This window comes from Patagioenas fasciata, chromosome 3 (assembly GCF_037038585.1).
Source record: "Patagioenas fasciata isolate bPatFas1 chromosome 3, bPatFas1.hap1, whole genome shotgun sequence".
Taxonomy (NCBI): Eukaryota; Metazoa; Chordata; class Aves; order Columbiformes; family Columbidae; genus Patagioenas; species Patagioenas fasciata.
This window is the reverse complement of record NC_092522.1, coordinates 88345199-88363964: the sequence shown is the minus strand read 5'-3', so window position 1 is coordinate 88363964 and position 18766 is coordinate 88345199. Positions and strand designations below refer to the sequence as shown.

General features: G+C 41.0%; 1 protein-coding gene across 2 annotated transcripts in view; it reads left to right on the top strand.

Annotated features, from left to right (window-relative positions):
* Positions 1 to 18217, top strand: part of HTR1E (5-hydroxytryptamine receptor 1E) — a 40966-nt gene extending 22749 nt beyond the window's left edge. For both annotated transcript variants that reach the window (XM_065835318.2, XM_065835319.2), the window contains exon 2: positions 12503 to 18217. In XM_065835318.2, coding sequence (XP_065691390.1) covers positions 12619 to 13785 — 1167 coding nt within the window. In that variant the 5' untranslated portion in view covers positions 12503 to 12618 and the 3' untranslated portion in view covers positions 13786 to 18217. The remainder of the gene's footprint in view (positions 1 to 12502) is intronic.
* The last annotated feature ends 549 nt before the right edge of the window (positions 18218 to 18766 follow it).

Sequence of the window (18766 nt, the reverse complement as noted above, 5' to 3'; positions counted from 1 at the left end):
AGTTTGATTCATCATATTTTATTACACTTGTTAAAAAGACAACTCAATCTTTCTAGTGAATCGACTTTTGTAATTACTCTATATTTATGTTGCATTTGTGGGTTAATTATATTGTGCTTATGGATTTTGACAGCTAATTACCACTAATTCACATAATGACATGTCTGAAATGCTTGATATTCAATTGTTTTTATAATGATATATTTTGCTTATCTTGTATTTACATGGTAATTGCTCCAGACATGTAGTTACTGTGCCAGTTATGTGAACTTAAGCACAACTAAAAGTCTCCAAAAGCAATGTTTAGTTATCCCAGGCAACGGATGAAAATCAGCATTTTAGCTTGGTTGTAGGTATAGTAAGGGTCTCAGAGAAAAAGTATACCTTCATATGAAAGTTACAGCTAGAACTAGTTATCATTAAGGCCCTGATGAATGTAACTGCAATATCACAACAGTGGCTGCTTTGTATGGGCAACCAAAAAAATTGTCCATATGTGCTGTCAGCTCAGCGTCTGGCATTGATCTATCGGTTCCCATGGCTTCCACTAGCAACAGCAAAATTCCATAAATAAAAGCAGCAATTCTCTTTTTCATGTGACTTTTTTCCAGTTGAAGCACAGGACCCACGCCCCACGAGCATTTGCCTTAGGATTGCAATGGTATCATGAGTCCAGTTCAACTACAAACTCATGCCACCTCAAATGTACTGCAGCATCCTTTGACCCTCTTCCCACTCGGCAAACTGCAGGTGCACCAGGCCACTGTGGGGATCAGAGCTCAGCCAGTCTAATAGCTCAATGTCTCCTCATCAATGGGATTTGCACCCAGTCCTTACGCAAGAAGTGTTTTCCTACACTAAACAGGAGCCTGTCCTTGATCTTTAGGGTGTTGGACACCATGTGGGCTGTCAGTAATTCATTTCTCCTGTGCTTGTAGCGAGCACACTGGCCAGATGGAAATCCCACGCTCGCAGTCCCCAGCAGCAGTCTCATGCCACCAGCCCAGTGCATTTCACCAACACAAGACATTTTTCAACATGAGTAAGGACCCACAGCACCTTCTGCTACAATAAAACTATTCCTTCGGTCATACAAAATTTTCCTTTCAAAGCAAGTCTAGAGCCATCGTATGAGTCATCCGCTTTATTTTATCAGCAAGAAATTGGGCACATATTCACCAAGACTTAATCTGAAATATTTTGCTCACAGTGGAAGGAAGCATTTCCATTGATTTCAAAGGGTCTCAGATCAAGCTTCAAGGTCCTTAATATACTATTAAGTTTTAGTCTGTCAAATTTGTTCATTTGGGGCCTTTATGAATTGCAGAGCGGTTGTGTACAGAAGCAAGTCATGTGGAGATTAAATAAACCCCATTGACATCAGTCTCCTGACACAGAATAGCAGCAAGAAACAAATATTGACTTGAAAAACAATGCATGTACAGTGACATTTAGCTTGCATAAAGTGATAGTCTCCATATAAATACAAATAGCATCATTTCCCCAGAGCTGAAAAAATGATATTCATCAGTAAATATTTGTGTGTCTTTGACATGTCTCTAAGCAGCAAAATGAGAAATTGAGATGGAAAATGCATTCGCAGGTGAGAATTCAGTGCAGATTTTTCTTACAGCTTTTACTGATGCATTTAGGAGACCTTGAAAAACAGATGCTTCATTTTCTAGTTAGTGGTTTAAATGTAAAGTAACAAAACCATATCAGACCATGGTGTAATAGGTTCCTGCCAGTATTTTCCTGACCCTACCACTCATGCTGTGGTATTCTGCAGCACTTCAAGCCTTAAAACACTCCCTAGAAAGAAAACCTGAACTAGCTAATAAATTTAAGAGCCTCACACCCATATTCAGAAAGGATTTATGCACTCAGGAGCTAATGTTTAACTGTCCCTATATGAGAGCTAGGGATTTTATGGACCAGGGTTTCTTTACAGTGGGAGTTAAGTGACCTAAGCATCTTTAATAATGTAGCACCTATATAATGGGCTTTTTCCTCTGCATGAGGAATAACAGCACAGTTCATCAATATGAGGAATGAGCACACAGGCTTAGACTCTTTGGCTAGAAAAGAGAAGATTGAGGGTCTGACTGATGACAACAGAGGTCTCTAAAACACAGGTGACACAGGAAAGGTGGCTGGGCAACAACTTTCACCATAACGAATGAGTCTTCTCTACGAGGTGCAGTCTTAGAAACACATTTAGGTTCCTTTTAGGCCATAAAACAATGAAGATAAAGTAGGATTCCAGGTGTGTGCCTATGGATAAGCCCAGTTCATTGGCAGGTTACAACTCTGCTGAATTTCTAGTGCTGGCACAGCATTTGGGCATTGGGGCTGCAGGATAAGTCAATCCTGTTGTCTTTACACAGTTGCCCACTTGCAAACTGCATTTCCCACCCCCTGAGATGTTAATAAGTGAGGAACTGGACCGTATCTCCTGCAGGGCCTGTGTGCAGTGTGTGGAGTGTTAGGCTTGCAAACTGCACCAGGATCTTCAACTCAAAGAGAGTAAAAATAAAGATTGCCAGCTAGGGAGAAAACCCAGTTGTTCCTTCAGCAGCTTGTTCTTTGAAGGAATTCTTAAGCTGTTCCAGTGAGGTGCTTTAGTAGTTGGCAAACTAAACAGGTTCTCATCTAGGCTCCCTTTCCCATGAACAGTTGGACCAGATTACCTTTCCAGGTCCCTGTCAACCCGGCCTGTGCTATGATTCTTTCTAATGAAGGACTCTCATAAAAATGCTTTTCTGACATAGGAATTTTCTCCAGCAAAATTGTTTTGATTTACCACAATTCTGCAAGTTTTGCATGGCTCCCATTCCAAAAGGACCACGGGAGGAGAGTCGCAAGGAGGCAGTTTTGTTTCTAGTTACAAAACAAACACAACATTATATTCATTCAAAGGATAGTAAGCTTCCAAATAGTTCACATTATTTTAAAAGTTACCATTCCTGAAGCTCTATGGATAGTTCTTTCATTTTCCACACAACTGCAACCTCTACAGAAGTTATTAATTTAAAAAAAAAAAAAAAGTAAACAAATCAAAATGGGTTTTGAACAATGGCTTTTCTTTTCATAAGCACATTGGGAAACAAAGATTTCTTAGAGAGATTAAACTGTTAGTGACCAAGGGGACACTGATACCTTTTGCCCTAGCTCTATTTTTTAAAGCAAGAGAATTTTTTTCAGAAAATAAAGAAGTACACTCCTCTCCACTCAAGTCTTCCAGCACCTTGTTGTGTCATTTTCTATTTCCTTCAAACACCATGATGCTGTTTATGCTATTCCCATCAAAGAAATATGGATCTCTGTGGCATCGGTCTTTCAGTGTCATGACAGCATGGCCTCTACAGTTAGAATTACCAGCTTTTCTTTCTTTGGTTTGGTTTTGTTTGTTGGTTTGGTTTTGGGTGTTTTGGTTTGGTTTCTGAAGGCAAATGTGACTGTAGTTTATTTTGCTTTGGAAAAAAGTTGCTGGGACTTGTAATGGGTGGATCTGCATCTGAGCTGCTGCCTGCCTGACCGAGCTATGTGGTTGCAGGCAGTTGCCTGCTCAGGACCATTCACATGCCATCAGGAGAGCAAATGTTGCAGGGCTTCACTTTACAGTTAAACCTTACTAACCAGCTTCACAAATACCTGTCCCTGGACCAACCATCTGTCAAACATCATCCCAAGCGTTATTCTTCTAAGGAGGGCTGTACGTGCTGGAAATGAGTTGCTCCTCTGCCTTCTCCTGTTACATGAAGTGGTTGCAGAGCTTAGCTGCCAGTGTCTGATATGGTACCTCATTATCCAAGCTGTCCTCCCACCTGTATTTTATCTGATTGCAGGTCTTAGTCACACAGTCACTGAGTAAATAGTCTGAATGGAAGTTTGAGCAGTAGGAGGAAGGACTATGGAGACCCCCACGGATCCACCAATACTCGACATCTGTGCTGGTTTGTTTTCTGCCTGTGCGTGCGCCTTGCTGAACTGTTTAGCAAAACAAAGGAGAAGCACAGAGCAAAACAGCCAGGCCAAAAACAGCAGTGGGTACTGCAGCACCTCAAAACCTGGGGCAAATATCTTCCCTTGGGACAGCCGCCCATTCCACAACCAGAGATTTGGGTCCATCACCAGGTCTTTAAAGTTTATGCATTTTCCTGAAGAAGGTTTTGTGTTTGTCATCTTAAAAAAATGGATAGCAGGGATCAGTGCCATGATCAGCCTTATGAAACAATATAGATTAAAAAAAATAAAAGCTTTAAAAATTTAGTAAAAAACACAGGAGAGGGAACACTGACAGCATGGCATCTTGTAAAGGTGCATGCACAAAGGTAAAACAGAAAATGCAGAGAAAAGATCTTCTTTAGTGGTGAAAAACATTTAGAATTACGAAGTTCAGGTAAGACGGTCTTAACCATAAATTTTCTAAAAAAAACTAATCAGAGAACGTCTGTGTGAGAGTAACTGCTAAGCATGAAGGCTGCAAGTGTCAGCAACCCATGCAGACCATATTTTTCTCTCCAGATGAGAGGTTAAGTGCGTAGGTTACGTGTCTCCTGAGTCTGGCTAATTACTAAATTAGGAAACCAGGCATCAGGAGCCCCTTCTTTGCACTGAGATGAGATCTGCTGATAAGCACAGCTCTGGAGCAGTCAAATGCTGCTGTGGGTCAATCAAACAAGCTCCTGTGCCTCTGTTTATGTAGATGTCCCATGTACCAGGGAAGAGCCATGTCAGCTAGCTTTAATCAGGTTAACTCATGTAACAAGGTTGTTCAGCTGCAGGGATTGGGAACTCCACAGATGAGAATTTACCCTGTTTCTTGGCTAGGTGAATTAACCCATTCAGCACTCCTTGCTAATGTAGCATGAAGTTTCTGGTACTAAAGTTAAGTCATTTCCACACTTAAACAAAAACAGTCTGCAAAACAAATGGACATCTTTCTTTTCTCTGCACTGCCAGGCACAGATTTACAGTTTCTACCTCCATAACTCATTTCTGGAGAAAGAGGAGGCAACAACTTGGTGGAAATGCAGCACTTACGTTTTGACATTGTAGGGCGGTACAACTGATTACTATAAATTCCACCCCAGAAAAGGTTGCAAAATTCAGCTATCCATGTCTCGTGGCTCCATGGCATGTGAAAATATAACCTCCCATGTTCATAGATTAAGCATCTCAGGATTTAAGGTACGGCATGAAAAGGGGAAAGTGAAGTGAACTACAAGGAACGAGCTGAACGTTAAATGAGTATTTTGTGCAGTATAAAACAAAATGGACTTTTAAAGAGTATAGTGCTAGGAGTCTGAAGTGTTATGAGAAGTAATGATGACTTTTAAAGGTTTTCTTTAAATCCAATAGTCTATTTAAAGCAAATTATTATAAATTTAGACTATTATTTATTACAAATTATTACAACTACAGTAGGAATCTAAGCTAGTTGTTTACAAGAAATGTGGGTATTTTACCATCACAGAGAATTTTATTTATGTATGTCTGGCTAAAGACAGGATGAAAGCTGTTTATATTAGATTGCAGCTCAGCAGCATCTTATGAGCTTTCACTGCCTAAGATTTACTATTTTTTTATTGAAAGTAGATAAAAATGAGTAATCATCTGTAAATGATAATTATACCACTGCTTGTGGGAGGAAGCATGGTTTGAAGATCATCACTAATTATTGTTTCACATTTGCATGTGCCAAGATCTACACCACAAAAGCTTACCTCTGAAGTGTGATCCTGGAAGGATTTCTGTAAAAATAGCTTTGCAAAACTGCCAGCTTGCCATCTTTCACTGATTCCAGGTCAGACTGATTCAAGCCAAGGTTTGCAGTGTTTAGGCAAAAGGGTGCATTTTCAAGTGAGCTCGTTGCACCACAGGAAAACTCATCCTGGAGATTCTTAAATGAGTTTAAAATGGTTTCACATCAATTTAGCTCAAGAAGGTGAAAATATGCTGAAAATATATCAATAAGCCCAGCTCAAAGTATTCAACTAACAGTATGCAGTTTCTTGTAACTGGAATTTCAGGTTAGAGTATAATTGTTTTCAAATATAACGATCCTGAGCATTGCCAACATGACAGGAGCATTCATGAAGTGGATGGGAAGAGTCTGTAGGAAGCTGCATTCCTGTAGCAAACTGCATCGCTGTATAATTTTTGTTAGAGAAGAGTGCAGCCAGGAATTTCAGCAATGAAAAAAATATATATCTCATTTTGAGGGCGTAAAGGCTGGGAGCTGGGATGTACTGAGGGAGACAAGTCCTAGTCTTGGCCTCACCCTGAGCCACAGCCTCTCTTGCCCTTCCAGGGAGAAGATATTAAAGGGCTGCTGACCGCACCATGGCTTTTTGGAAGGCAGCATCTCCTGCCTTTCAGTTTTCTCCTGAACTCCTAAATGGGAAGAAAATCTTCCAGGCTGGCAGTGTTCACTGGGAAGGGACATTAAGCTGCCCTGACTAGTGTGGGGAGATCCACCTTCTGATGCTGAGAGAGCTAAAACATTATGGTCACATTGGTGGTGGTCCTAAGTTCTTCAGCAAAAGAGCTGGAAAGCAACAAAACAGCAGATCCAGAGACAGAAAGAACAGTGGCGAGGAATGCTCTGCAGCTTGCCATTTCAGAAACCCCATAGACAGTATTGAGGTTTCAATGGATGTTATTCAGAGCCACTAGAGTAAGCACACATGCACAAAACTGGCCTGCACGAGCACTTGTTCTCTCTCTTGCGCAGGCAAGAGAACGTGGTCACAACTCATCGCTCCGAGAAGGTGGTGGGGGCTACCAATGCCATCGGGTCTGGTGTAGGCACTGACAGGGTAACACTGGCATGCTGCATCCGTCCATCTCCTGGGTTCCCATGTCAGCCAGCATGGCGAAAAGCACCTGTCCCCCTGGGCCTCCTGACCCTGGTGGCAGGTTTGACTCGTGCTCTGGTCTGAAAAACAGGTTCAGTTATTGTCCTGATTTCAGCTGTGGGAGAGCAATGTGTACCTCCTTTTATTCTTGTTATCCCTTCTTCCACTTCTCGGCCCTCCATCTCAATCACCTGCAAAACCCAGCTGTCCCTTGTGGCACCATCTGTGACTTTTGTCAGATGTCTGCACTGGTATCTGTCATGCCCAGCAGCATCCCCCGTGCTGTTCACTCAGCCCATCTTCTAGCCAGGACAGAGCCGGGGGCTCCCTGCAGCCCTGATAATCTTCATTACACAAACACACTGGAGAACTGGCTGCAGGCCATTATATTCTTGATTACAATGTACTGTGCTCTGGTTATTTATGTCAGGGTGAGTACATGTACGAGTGTTAGTCGGATCCCCACAGATACAAATACACGATCAGCTGTGCTTCCACACACCTGGCTTAGTGCTGAGTTCCCTAAATCTGCAGCCCCATAATGCTGCTAGGAATTTCTCAAACACATGTTCTTACAGAATTTCAGATCTCACACAAAAAGAGCAATTTCATTTATTGTCCTACCCCAGTTTACGCTGATGTAAGGCAACTTCAACCCACCTTCTGATAGTTTGCCTTCATTTTGCCTACAATAGAACTGGCATCAAAACCTCATGCTGTAAGTGTGAATATGAGCTACCTGGTGACAATAAGATTTTATTTTGCTGACAGTTGTGCTACAGATTGGTGTGATTATGACCATCTCCACTTTCTCAGCTTCTGGGTACCACTTTTCTCAATATGACATGTTACAAACAGCATTGGTGCCTATATAAATTGCAGTCAATTAAGATTGCTGCCAGAACACGACCTCTGCAGCTCTGAGATCCTCAGAAGCCCAAAGCAACACCAGCGTGCTAGAATATAATACTGAGAATATTAATATATATAATATAATATATAAATATTATATATATTATATTTATATATTATATATATTTTTATATATACTATATATAGTACTCAAAATATTAAAGTCAGCTCTCTCAGTGGCTACCAAGAAGCCATGAAGTTCAAGAAGATCAGCTGACTTAACAAGAGCAGGATGATCTGGGAAGTTACAAGAACTTGCAAAATAATTTTGAAGTGGAAGGATTGAATTGTAGTGCTTTGTATACAAACTTGAAATAGAAAACTTCTTTGAGATTACAAGGAAGAGTACTGGAAGTTTAGCATCTTTCCATAGGTTGAAATATTAACATTATTATAAATGTGCTATGTCAAATTTTCCATAAGCTAACCACCAGTCTCACCAAGCACGCCACAGATCTTGCCTTTCCCAGCTACAGTCACGGAAATATTGAAAGTGAAAAGCACTCAGACCAATTTAGGGTTTAACAAAGTAAAATTGATTTATTGCTGTCAAGAGCACAAAGATGTTAGCATTTGCACAGTGCCGTAATTGCTTAGAGGAAATGTAAAACCGTGGCTATAAAGGAACTAACCTGCCCTGCACACACACATGTGCAATGCCAGTTCCCCTTGTTCTCTCCAAGTGATATTATTCCATTTCTTATGAAAAGGTGAAAAGTTCAGTGGCCAAGGAGGAGTCAGTGTGTCCACCAGAAATTCAGAGTATTCTGCTACACAGTGGTCCTCTGCTAAGAAAGTGGGAATGTTTTTGGCAGGAGCAGACATGGACATTGCCATCTCACAGCTTAAAGCTGTCCACTTGCTTTTATGGAACAATTAATTATCTTCTTCCCTCTTTCTTCCTTCCAGACAGCACTCAATGCCATTACCGATAATCAGCAAATATGAAATGTGATTGATTCCCATTTTGAGGAACTCAGATGAGTTGCTCCCACCAAATCACTAAAATTAGTCTGTATAGAATTCACTCTCTATGAAATGACTGACAGCCTAAAAGGATACAGCTGCAAAACATCAACATGGCAGTGCTTTTAGTGAGAGTACTTCAAATAAGATAACTATGATATTAATGTCCCTTCCAAGAAGTCACTTATAAAACCACAATCAATCACTACAGTGATAGTAATACTGCATATAGTAATAGTAGGCAAGTTATAGAGATGCTGGATACCAGCTATTATTGACTAGAGATAGTAAAATTCTCCTTGTTAACATACATGGCTTTTACACTGATCCTTTGTAGCACTTTATATGTGCTTGTCATAAATGATCTAATATTCAGAATATAAATTTTCCAGTACTGTGTTTTCATAAGCCTAGATCTCAGAGTCCCTGTGCCCCTTCCCCAATGCCCCAGCACTGGTACCTGTCCCGGTCACACCAGCCCTGCCTTTCATACAGCCTCAGCTGAAAAGCAAACCACGGAGGTGCCCTGGTCAGGCCAGAAAATGAGTGTGAAGAATATGAAGCCACATCAGTTCCCCAAGATAATCCTAAACTAAGCAATGTGAACCCCTTACACTGGGGCTACCCCAGGAGGCTTTGCCTTTCTGAGTCACAGCCTGGGTTCTTTTTTTCCTATTTTGGACCAGATGGTCCCCGACTCTGCTCAGGGGCTGCCAGGTACCACCAAAGACAGGCAGTAAACAAAGAATTAAAATATGAGAACTACAAAATACATTATCACAACCACACCTGCATTTTTAGAAATTAATGATAAATAGCATTTAAGTCCTGCTCTGTATTAATAAGCAAAGTCAATCACTGACATCTTCTATTTAAAAACCCCATTTCTTAAAAACTGACATCTTCCATTTAAAAAACCCATTAGAGACTTTCCGTTTTAAAACCCCATCTATTTTCTGGGGCAAAACTTGTATCTTTAGACTTTTCAGCATGTAACTACACTCTCTTAATAGTGTTGGTTTAATATGGTTCTTGTGTGTGGTGTTTATACTGTCTGAATTGCTAAGGGCTCATTTCCTATAAGCACAGGAATTAAAACTGAATAATGCCCCGGTGATGGGTTTTGACATGAAGCGGTGGACCTGCTTGATCTGAGGTAGCTGCAGGCTCGTGTTCTGCAGGAAAGATGCTTTGTTCATATTTTTCCCTATCTTCAATTATTGCAATGATTTTCCAAATAAAAAAAAAAAAAATATTGGCCCTGCTGAGCAGTGAGCAGACTTAAACAGCCAAACTCCCCTGTGTGATCAGCAGTACCCTTTGTCCTAGTGGAAACCTGGTGCTTGGGTCCAATAAAGTGTGTCAGAGTTTATTATAAGAGAAGTTCATCAAAGAAAGGATGAATTTATTTTTCAGAGTATCTTTGTGGTCAGAGTGAGTAGAGGTCTGAAAGGATTTCCCTGGGGCTATGCCAGTGTGCATTTGGGCAGAGAACCACAGCAGTTCAGTTCCTACTGGATTAAAGATGCATATAGGCATTGCTCAGCAGAGAGTAAGGTGAGGACCATGCAGGATGAGGAGAATGCTGAGGCCATGAAACTCCAGGGCTCCCAGAGAAATGAAGGACAAGCAGAAAAAAATGCTGCTTACATCAAGAAGCAGCAAGAGCTCTCCTATGCATGGACCAGATCAATGGGGAGTTGTGGAGAATGTGTGAATCCTACAGTGTCTGCCAGTGCCTTTGAGTGTGCTTGTGGACCAGGGGGCACTTGGCAAGTGATGGTGCTGATGAAAGCACATGGATTGGAATTGCTTATGGTCCATGCTCCAGGAGCGTGGAGAGGTGAAGCAAGCCTCTTTGCTTTATCCTCTCATCAAAGTATCAGACATAATCAGGGTGCAAACTGATGAAATCAAGATGTAGCTTGACAGAGAAGACACCTATCAACAATTTGTGAAGAAAGTTTGAGCTGAAGTTTTGCCTTTAATCCCAAACGACCAAATTGGCATTTCCATTGCAGTAACAACCTGAAGACTGATGGATTAATTTCTACCTGGCTTGTCCAGTCTATTCTTAATAAGCAGTCCTGACATTTTCTCCAAGGCTATTCATACTTTAAAGCAGTTTCTGAAGAGCAGAGTGCAGTTCAGGGCGGGGCTTCTGCTGTCCCTTGGGTAGAATTTAAAACTCACATTTTGCTAACCCAGAGCCTACAATGATACAGATCTGCTTTCCTAGGGCAGATTGGGAAAGAACAGGTTTTTTTCTGAAGTTTCTATTTTTGATTGTTCCTCACTCAGCTCATTCAGAAGACAGCACTCCAATTTCTGAATAAGAGCATATGTACACAGAGCTAAGCAGCTGACTAGTTTTAAATTCATAATTCCTCATTCAAATTCTTAATTTCCTCATTAGCTTGCATGTGAAAACTCTCTCTCAGAGTCTAATCCAAGTCCCACTGGTGTCAGTGAGAATGAGTTTTAACTCTCAGATTTAGCCATCTCAAAATCAGGCATGTATTCTAAATGCAGTTGTGGAGAAGCCACTTGTAGTCAAAGGAGAGAAAGATCAGCATTTCCAGAATGTGATTCACACCATCTGCCTCAAAGGCTTGTCTTGAGAGGGGACAAGTGTGTTCTGGCAGCCGCTGTCTCATTCTCCTGCCCATCGAGGGAGCCTGTACAACTAGCCTAGACAACTTTTTCCTCTCCCATAAGTGAAGCCAGGGGAAGGAACCTTCCTGTTCATTTTAATGGAAAAGGATTCACGCTTTCCATTTTCTACATACTTCATGCCAAAATAAATTACAAGCGAGAAAGCAAAGCCCCAGAGAGCATCCCAAGTTGCATCCCACAGATTGCTAACTCTCGCTTCAGTCAGCATTTGGGATGTATGGAAAAGACACATGAACTCCTGAAACAAAATTAAACCTTTTTTTTAAACTGTTGTTTGCACCTTGCATCATACTGGACTGCCTGACAGGGAGCACAATTTGACAGAAATCTCAGAGCAGAGGCAAAAGCTTTTTGTGTGTCTCCTCTAAGGACGCACACAGTGGGATATGTGAAATGTCAGGAATAATTAGACAAAACTATATAAGCTCCTAGCAACACTAATGTGCTGTGTAAAACCAAGCATTTGCTATAACGCTATAAGCATTGTTTGAAAGCTGCATGTTAAAGGTAACCTGAACAATTTTTAAATAGCGTTTCCAGGATACTAATACAGACATGGATATGAAAAAGCAGGATACAAAACTGTGAAATGCTGGCATGCCTTTGCTGAGGTAGCCTGGTCTGTTTCTTTTTTCCAAAGGGGATATATAGAAGTAATTGGTCCCTCTCATATAGCAATTAAAATCAAAAGGCAGATTTCTTCAGCTCTTCATCTGCTGCAGCCTATTTAACAAACAGGAAAAGGACGAGTTCCCACTATCAATAATTCACAGAGATCACAGAAGTGTTTGTTGGAAGGGACCTCTGGAAGTCCCTTAGTCCAACCTCCCACTTTAAACGAAATCTTCAAAACTAAAGGAGAAACAACCAGCTCACATCAGCAGAAAATGTGGCCCAAAGTGCCCTTTAGACAATAAAAAGAAATGAACTATGAATGCAGAGAAAAAGAGGAAGAAAAGGAAGGAGAAGAGAAGGAAACACAGACTAGAATTTTTATATGAGGTGTTAATTTTAGAAGCATAGGACTTCATGCCAAAAGATGGTATTTTTCTAGGTTCACTAACAGATGTGTTTTTATCTTCTAGGAAAACAATGAACAGGAGGAATCCTGGAAACTTTCTGCTGCTCTGTTGAATATGGGATTATAAAAAAAAACAAAACAAAACAAAAACCTGCGCCTCTCTATCCCTCTCTCAAATGGATGAATTCTGAAGCTGGACCTCTTTGCTACCTGAAGCAGCAACTTCTTTCACTGTGCATCCTGGAAGGAAAAATGAATTTCACAAATTGCACCACTGAAGCCAATGTGGCTGCGAAGCCAAAAACAGTAACTGAAAAGATGCTCATTACCCTGACCTTGGCCACAATCACTACCTTGACTATGCTGCTAAATTCTGCTGTAATTGCAGCAATCTCCACAACCAAGAAGCTCCATCAGCCAGCAAATTATTTAATATGTTCACTAGCTGTGACAGATCTCCTTGTTGCTGTTCTTGTCATGCCCTTGAGCATCACTTACATAATGATAGATAAATGGACTTTGGGATACTTCATCTGTGAGATCTGGCTTAGCGTTGACATGACCTGTTGCACATGTTCAATCCTTCATCTGTGTGTCATTGCTCTGGACAGGTACTGGGCAATCACAGACGCTATTGAATATGCCAGGAAAAGAACAGCAAAAAGGGCTGGGCTGATGATAGTCACTGTGTGGACTATCTCCATTTTCATATCCATGCCCCCTTTGTTTTGGAGAAACCACCACAGCATCAATATTCCCAGTGAGTGTCGCATTCAGCACGATCATGTCATCTACACTATTTATTCCACATTCGGGGCATTTTACATCCCCTTGACTTTGATCCTCATCCTCTACTACAGAATTTACCACGCTGCAAAGAGCCTTTACCAAAAGCGGGGTTCAAGCCGCCACCTCAGCAACAGGAGCACCGACAGCCAAAACTCTTTTGCCAGCTGCAAGCTCACACAGACATTCTGTGTCTCAGACTTCTCCACCTCTGACCCAACCACAGAGCTTGACAAAATCAACGCATCCATGAGGATCCCTCCTTTTGAGAATGACCTGGACCTGGCTGGTGACCGGCAGCAGATCTCCACAACACGGGAACGAAAGGCTGCTCGCATTCTGGGCCTGATTTTAGGTGCTTTCATTTTGTCCTGGTTACCCTTTTTCATCAAGGAGCTGCTTGTGGGCCTCCATGTTTGCACTGTCTCTACAGAAGTAGCAGACTTCTTCACCTGGCTGGGATATGTCAACTCCCTTATCAACCCTTTGCTGTACACCAGCTTTAATGAAGACTTCAAGCTGGCCTTCAGGAAGCTCATCAGGTGTCGAGAACATACTTAAAAGTGCTGGGAAATGATGATGATGACTTGACCCCTGGCCTTAAGAATGAGTAAAATAATTTGACTCTGTCTCCATTTCCCTTGATAAAGGGAATTTTTGTGTTTGGCTATTTGCTTGACTTATCTTTATCCTCTAATTCATTCTGTTTTTTACCTCTAGTGTTATTCATGGTAAAGAGTTTGAAATAAATTTATTCTACAAAGGAACGGATTTTTTAGCAATGAAACAACAACGAAAAAGAAACTGTTAGATACTCATGTTTAAGACATTTTGTGTAATCAATGATTCAAGAAGCAAACAACAATATCCGCTTTTATACTTTTTTTCATCTAAGAATCAAATGTCTAAATTACCATGCAGTGTAGTAACATAAAGTCTTATAAACTGAACCCCATAAATATGTATTCAAAAATTAATAAACACTTCATGGTCATGACAGCTAAACAGCAAAACTTTACTGTGACATCCTGAGAAAACTCTAAGAGTCATTTGGAAGGAAAATAACCACTGTTTCCAGCTTGGGCTAAGGCAGAATAAACCATTCCTTTCTTCAGGAATAAATTCGCAAAACAGAAAGCGAAGTTCTGTTCATTCCATCTAAAAATGGATCTCATTATGTACACCAGAGTAATTAAGTGGGTCTTTTGTGTAAGATTCCTGATTTATGTTCAAAGAATTGGACAGACACCTGTGCGGTTTGTTTGGCAATTGAGAGGACACAGGGAGCAAGTGCCACACTTGGGAGACCCGCTACACATCTGACTGGTCACATTTTTACTACCACTAGCCATATTTCTTCCAGGCTAAGGCCTTGTGCCTTGGTCAATTCTGGGATGGTATTATTCACTTTTGCCCCACTTCACCTGGACCTTGCAGTGCACAACCCCCTGGATTGATTTATCTTACCCCACGAACTTAAACAACTGGATATCTTCTCAGCAGGCCAGCAACATACAGAATTTCAGAAACATCATCTAAAACCAAATTATTTTCTGTTTGAACAGCAGCAAAAACTATTAGGGAAAATATTTTTTTTTCAAATAGCCGTCTGCATGTCTGCCTTACCTTCATCTTACAATTCTCAAAGGCATTCTTGTCATCTTAACCTATGATCAGGTTCTGTAGCAAGATTTCTTGTTCTGGGAGTCCTTCACGGAGTTAATTCCCTAGGCTTGAGAGACAGATAGAGAGTCCTTCATATCTTGTCTTCTGTGCTTATGAAAGTTAAAATGTTCTGGCTCAGATGTTGTGGAAATCAGGCAGAGAAGGCGCAAAATCAAAGCTGAGAATCTGATATTGTCCGTTAGCAACTCCTAAGCACTGTTTAAATATTGATAACTTACCTTGCACCATAATTTTACTCCCTGCCCATCTTCTCGACAAGTTCTTTTTGAATTACATCAATATACCATATAGAAAATATCACATACATCAACCTGACATGCAATAACAGTGAACTATAGCATGGCAGTTCAAAATCCATCAAAACAAAAATCAGAGGCAGCAAAAATGCTGTAACAGCACTGGAAGCCACCTCTGAAAAATGTTTTGAAAACTTATCAGATGGCAATCATTTGCCTTATCAAGAGTCAAGGAACTGTAAGTAACATGTGAGTAATAAACTCCAGATGGACCTGAGAAACGACGTCCTTATTTCTGAGAGAAAGCATTTGGTTGGAAAGATGCAGTGCCACAAGCTGAGTGTAAATCAAGTCTGAAGGTGACAAAAGCATAACCTACCACTTACCCATATGCAGCAGAATTCTGCTTTAAGGACTTCAAATTTTCCATGCCCCAGCTTAGGAGGTTTGTCTCCAGCTGCGCTTCTGAAGCTGTTGTCATAGCTGCCTCCTCCAGCTGCCTTTGGGTTCCCTACTAGCTCACATTAATATCTAAAAAGAGGGAAAAAATAATCTCAGCCACTGAAAATGTCTTCTAGTGAGGGGGCACAGAGATCCATTATGGTTTTTTTTTATTATTTTTGCAGCTTGTTGGAGGTGGAAACTGTTGATCGAAGCTGGGGAAGCATGGCCTGACCCTGCCTACCTATAAAACTTCCAAAGCAGCTCCCCAGAGTACATACGCTATTAGGAAAAAAATAGCTAGGAATTAAAAGGAGTTTTGTAAGAACTGCTGCAGAATAATTTTATTTTTTCATTCAGCAAGCTCAATAGAAATTATTAACAAAAAATAACGGTTGTGCATAATTCCCCCAAACAAGGTGACTACTGCGGGGAAGACAGGAGAGGCAGGCAATTGTTGCAAGAGCAGGTTTTGGTGTCCCTTGGGCAGTTTACTGCTCTGCTACAAGGGTACCCATCTACAGTAATGATCAGAAAGGGAAAATTAAACATGCAAGCCTGCCCCAACAGACAGTTTGAGTCACCGTGAGGCACTCAGCTAAGATGAGGCAGAAGCTGTGCCCCAGACAGCTTCTTTGGGGCTGTCTCTTGGGCCAGGTTCAGCCATGGGGTGGGCTGCTGGTGAAGAGCATTTCAGGGAGGAAACTCAACAAAATGAGATAGGCTGCCAGCCCTCACTGCTGCTCCTAAGGGCACATGAGCACACAAAATAATTAAGGTTGGAAGGGATCTCTGGAGGCCAACTAGTCCAGCCCCCGCCAGCAACAACCCTCAAAGAGGAGCCAGGCCCACAGCTGGATGCTGTTGCTGGCATGCCGTGTGCAGTCATCTTCTTCATGTAAAAGTAACAGCTCAGTTAACTCTGTCACCTAAACTGATGCTTGTTTAAAGCCAGAAGTATGGCTGAAGGATCAGAAATGGTAAACATGACCTCCACAGCAGCTGTTGTAGGTAGGAAGAAATGTTTCGGAGGCAGATCCGAGCGCTGTACAATACAGGAGCTGTATCATCTTCATTTCTGCTGATGTCTTTTAATATCCAGTCTCCACTATTACCATTCAAACTACCAATCAGGTTGAAGACTGTATTCAATTTTAATATTTTGAATTAATTAACAGGAAAAAACCAGATGGATAGCTAATTTTTGTGCTTCCCTGTTAAATAAAGACTCACCATACCCTGCCAGCTGACTACTGCTTTTCTAATTAAGTCATTAGCTAAACACAGAGCTATGTTTTTCAACAAATCGCACTAGACTGATGAAGATGTCCTGTATGTTTTCCTCATGCTCCGACTCAAAGTCAGGAACAATTTAAAGGATTGTTTACTTGAAACAGTTTTAACTTGATCAGAAATTACCTGTCGTCTCATGGAAATAAAAACTTTTGCTAGTCTGGCACCATTGTTTGGCAACCTCATTTTTTTTTTCCTGTGTTAAGTATTGGCTGATTTTACAAAGGGTTTGGAGACATCTCCTAAACTTTGACTTCTCATCCATGACAACTCCACATTCATACCTATTCTGGATCAGGCCCAACCACATCCTGCTCTGCAATACAAGCTCTTCATGATGCATCCAAGACCTTCAGCCTAAATCCATCTTCCTTAGCCTCTCTAAAACGTCTTTCCTCATCAGGGTCCTATTTTCCCTAACATTTCCCTTGCATAGTGGTCTTCCTACCCTTCTTCCCATATTTCTCAAAAGGCTTTTCCTTCTCCCTCTCCCCCTCTACAGCAGGGTTCATACAGACCTGCGTATTCAGGCCCCCTCATTACTTCTATGCATTTTCACCGAGTGCTGTTTCCTCCCACCTTTACACCGCCAAATCACCATCCTGCCTTTGGGTTTCTGACTCTCTCTGTCATCCCTAGATTTATCATGGTCCTACTGGTGCAAGCCCCTGCTCTATTCCTCATCTCAGCACTGTTATCAGGATTCCCTTGACTATGGGTGTTCAAGTCTGTCAGGTTTTACAGTGCCTTACATGGATCCAGCCCATATCCAGAAGTTTTTCACTCTGTATAAGCAGCTTTGGAGAGAGGTTATATAACCCCAGCCCTGAAGACTTCACCCATCAACCAGTTGGCCTCCCCAAAGGACATACTCTTCAAACACTATTTTACCTGCTATTTTTATCTTGTCTTTTATCTTATCGTAGAACCATAGAATCATTTTGGTTGGAAGAGACCCTCAAGATCATCGAGTCCAACCATAACCTAACTCTGGCACTAAACCATGTCCCTAAGAACCTCATCTACGCATCTTTTAAACACCTCCTCTCTTTTCAGGCCCGGTTATCAAAAAGTAAACAGTACTGCAGTGCTGAGAGGAAATACAGGCTTCCAGGACAAGTGCTGAGATTGCCCTTGTGCTGCATATTGTAAATTGCAAATACCAGTAACAGACAGAGTGGTTTACATTCATCTTTTGTACATCCAAATGATATGTATAAAGAATTGGCTTTAATTGCTTTGTTGGATAAATGGACACCATAAATATTGTGCTTTATTTTATTGATGTAGCCAATATTTTACAAGTTGTATTTTGTAAAAGTCCCATACAACATATATTCTCTTGGTAATTTCTATTTGGTTTTCTCTTAAGGCCAAACAGAATAAAATTTTTAAAAATTATCTGATTTTGGATAAATGTCAGGTCCATCAGCTGAAAAATGATTCTTTAACATTCTCTATTTTATGCTATGTATGTAATATTGCCAATATTGCTCCCTCCCCCTACAAGACCTCTCCCTGGGGATTTTTCCTTTTTCATGAATCCCATGCAGGTGATCACATACATGTATGTGATTATATGATGAAATTATTCCTTCCCATTCCGTCTAAACTAACCACTTGCTACCCTCAAACTACTCTAAACTGGAAGTGATATCCTGCCATGTCTATCCGTGCTGGAGAAAAATTTATAAAATTTCTCATGGTTTAATGTGTCCCCATTCAAGTACACAATAACTCCACTGCAGATCACTGCTCCATACGGGATAAGTTCTGGTAATTTCTATAAGCACTGAATCAGCCCTTAAAGGTAAACTTTTAGTGTTGCTACTCTAATTAGACAATGCAACCATGAGCAAGCCGTGGGGGGGAAAAAAAAATATATA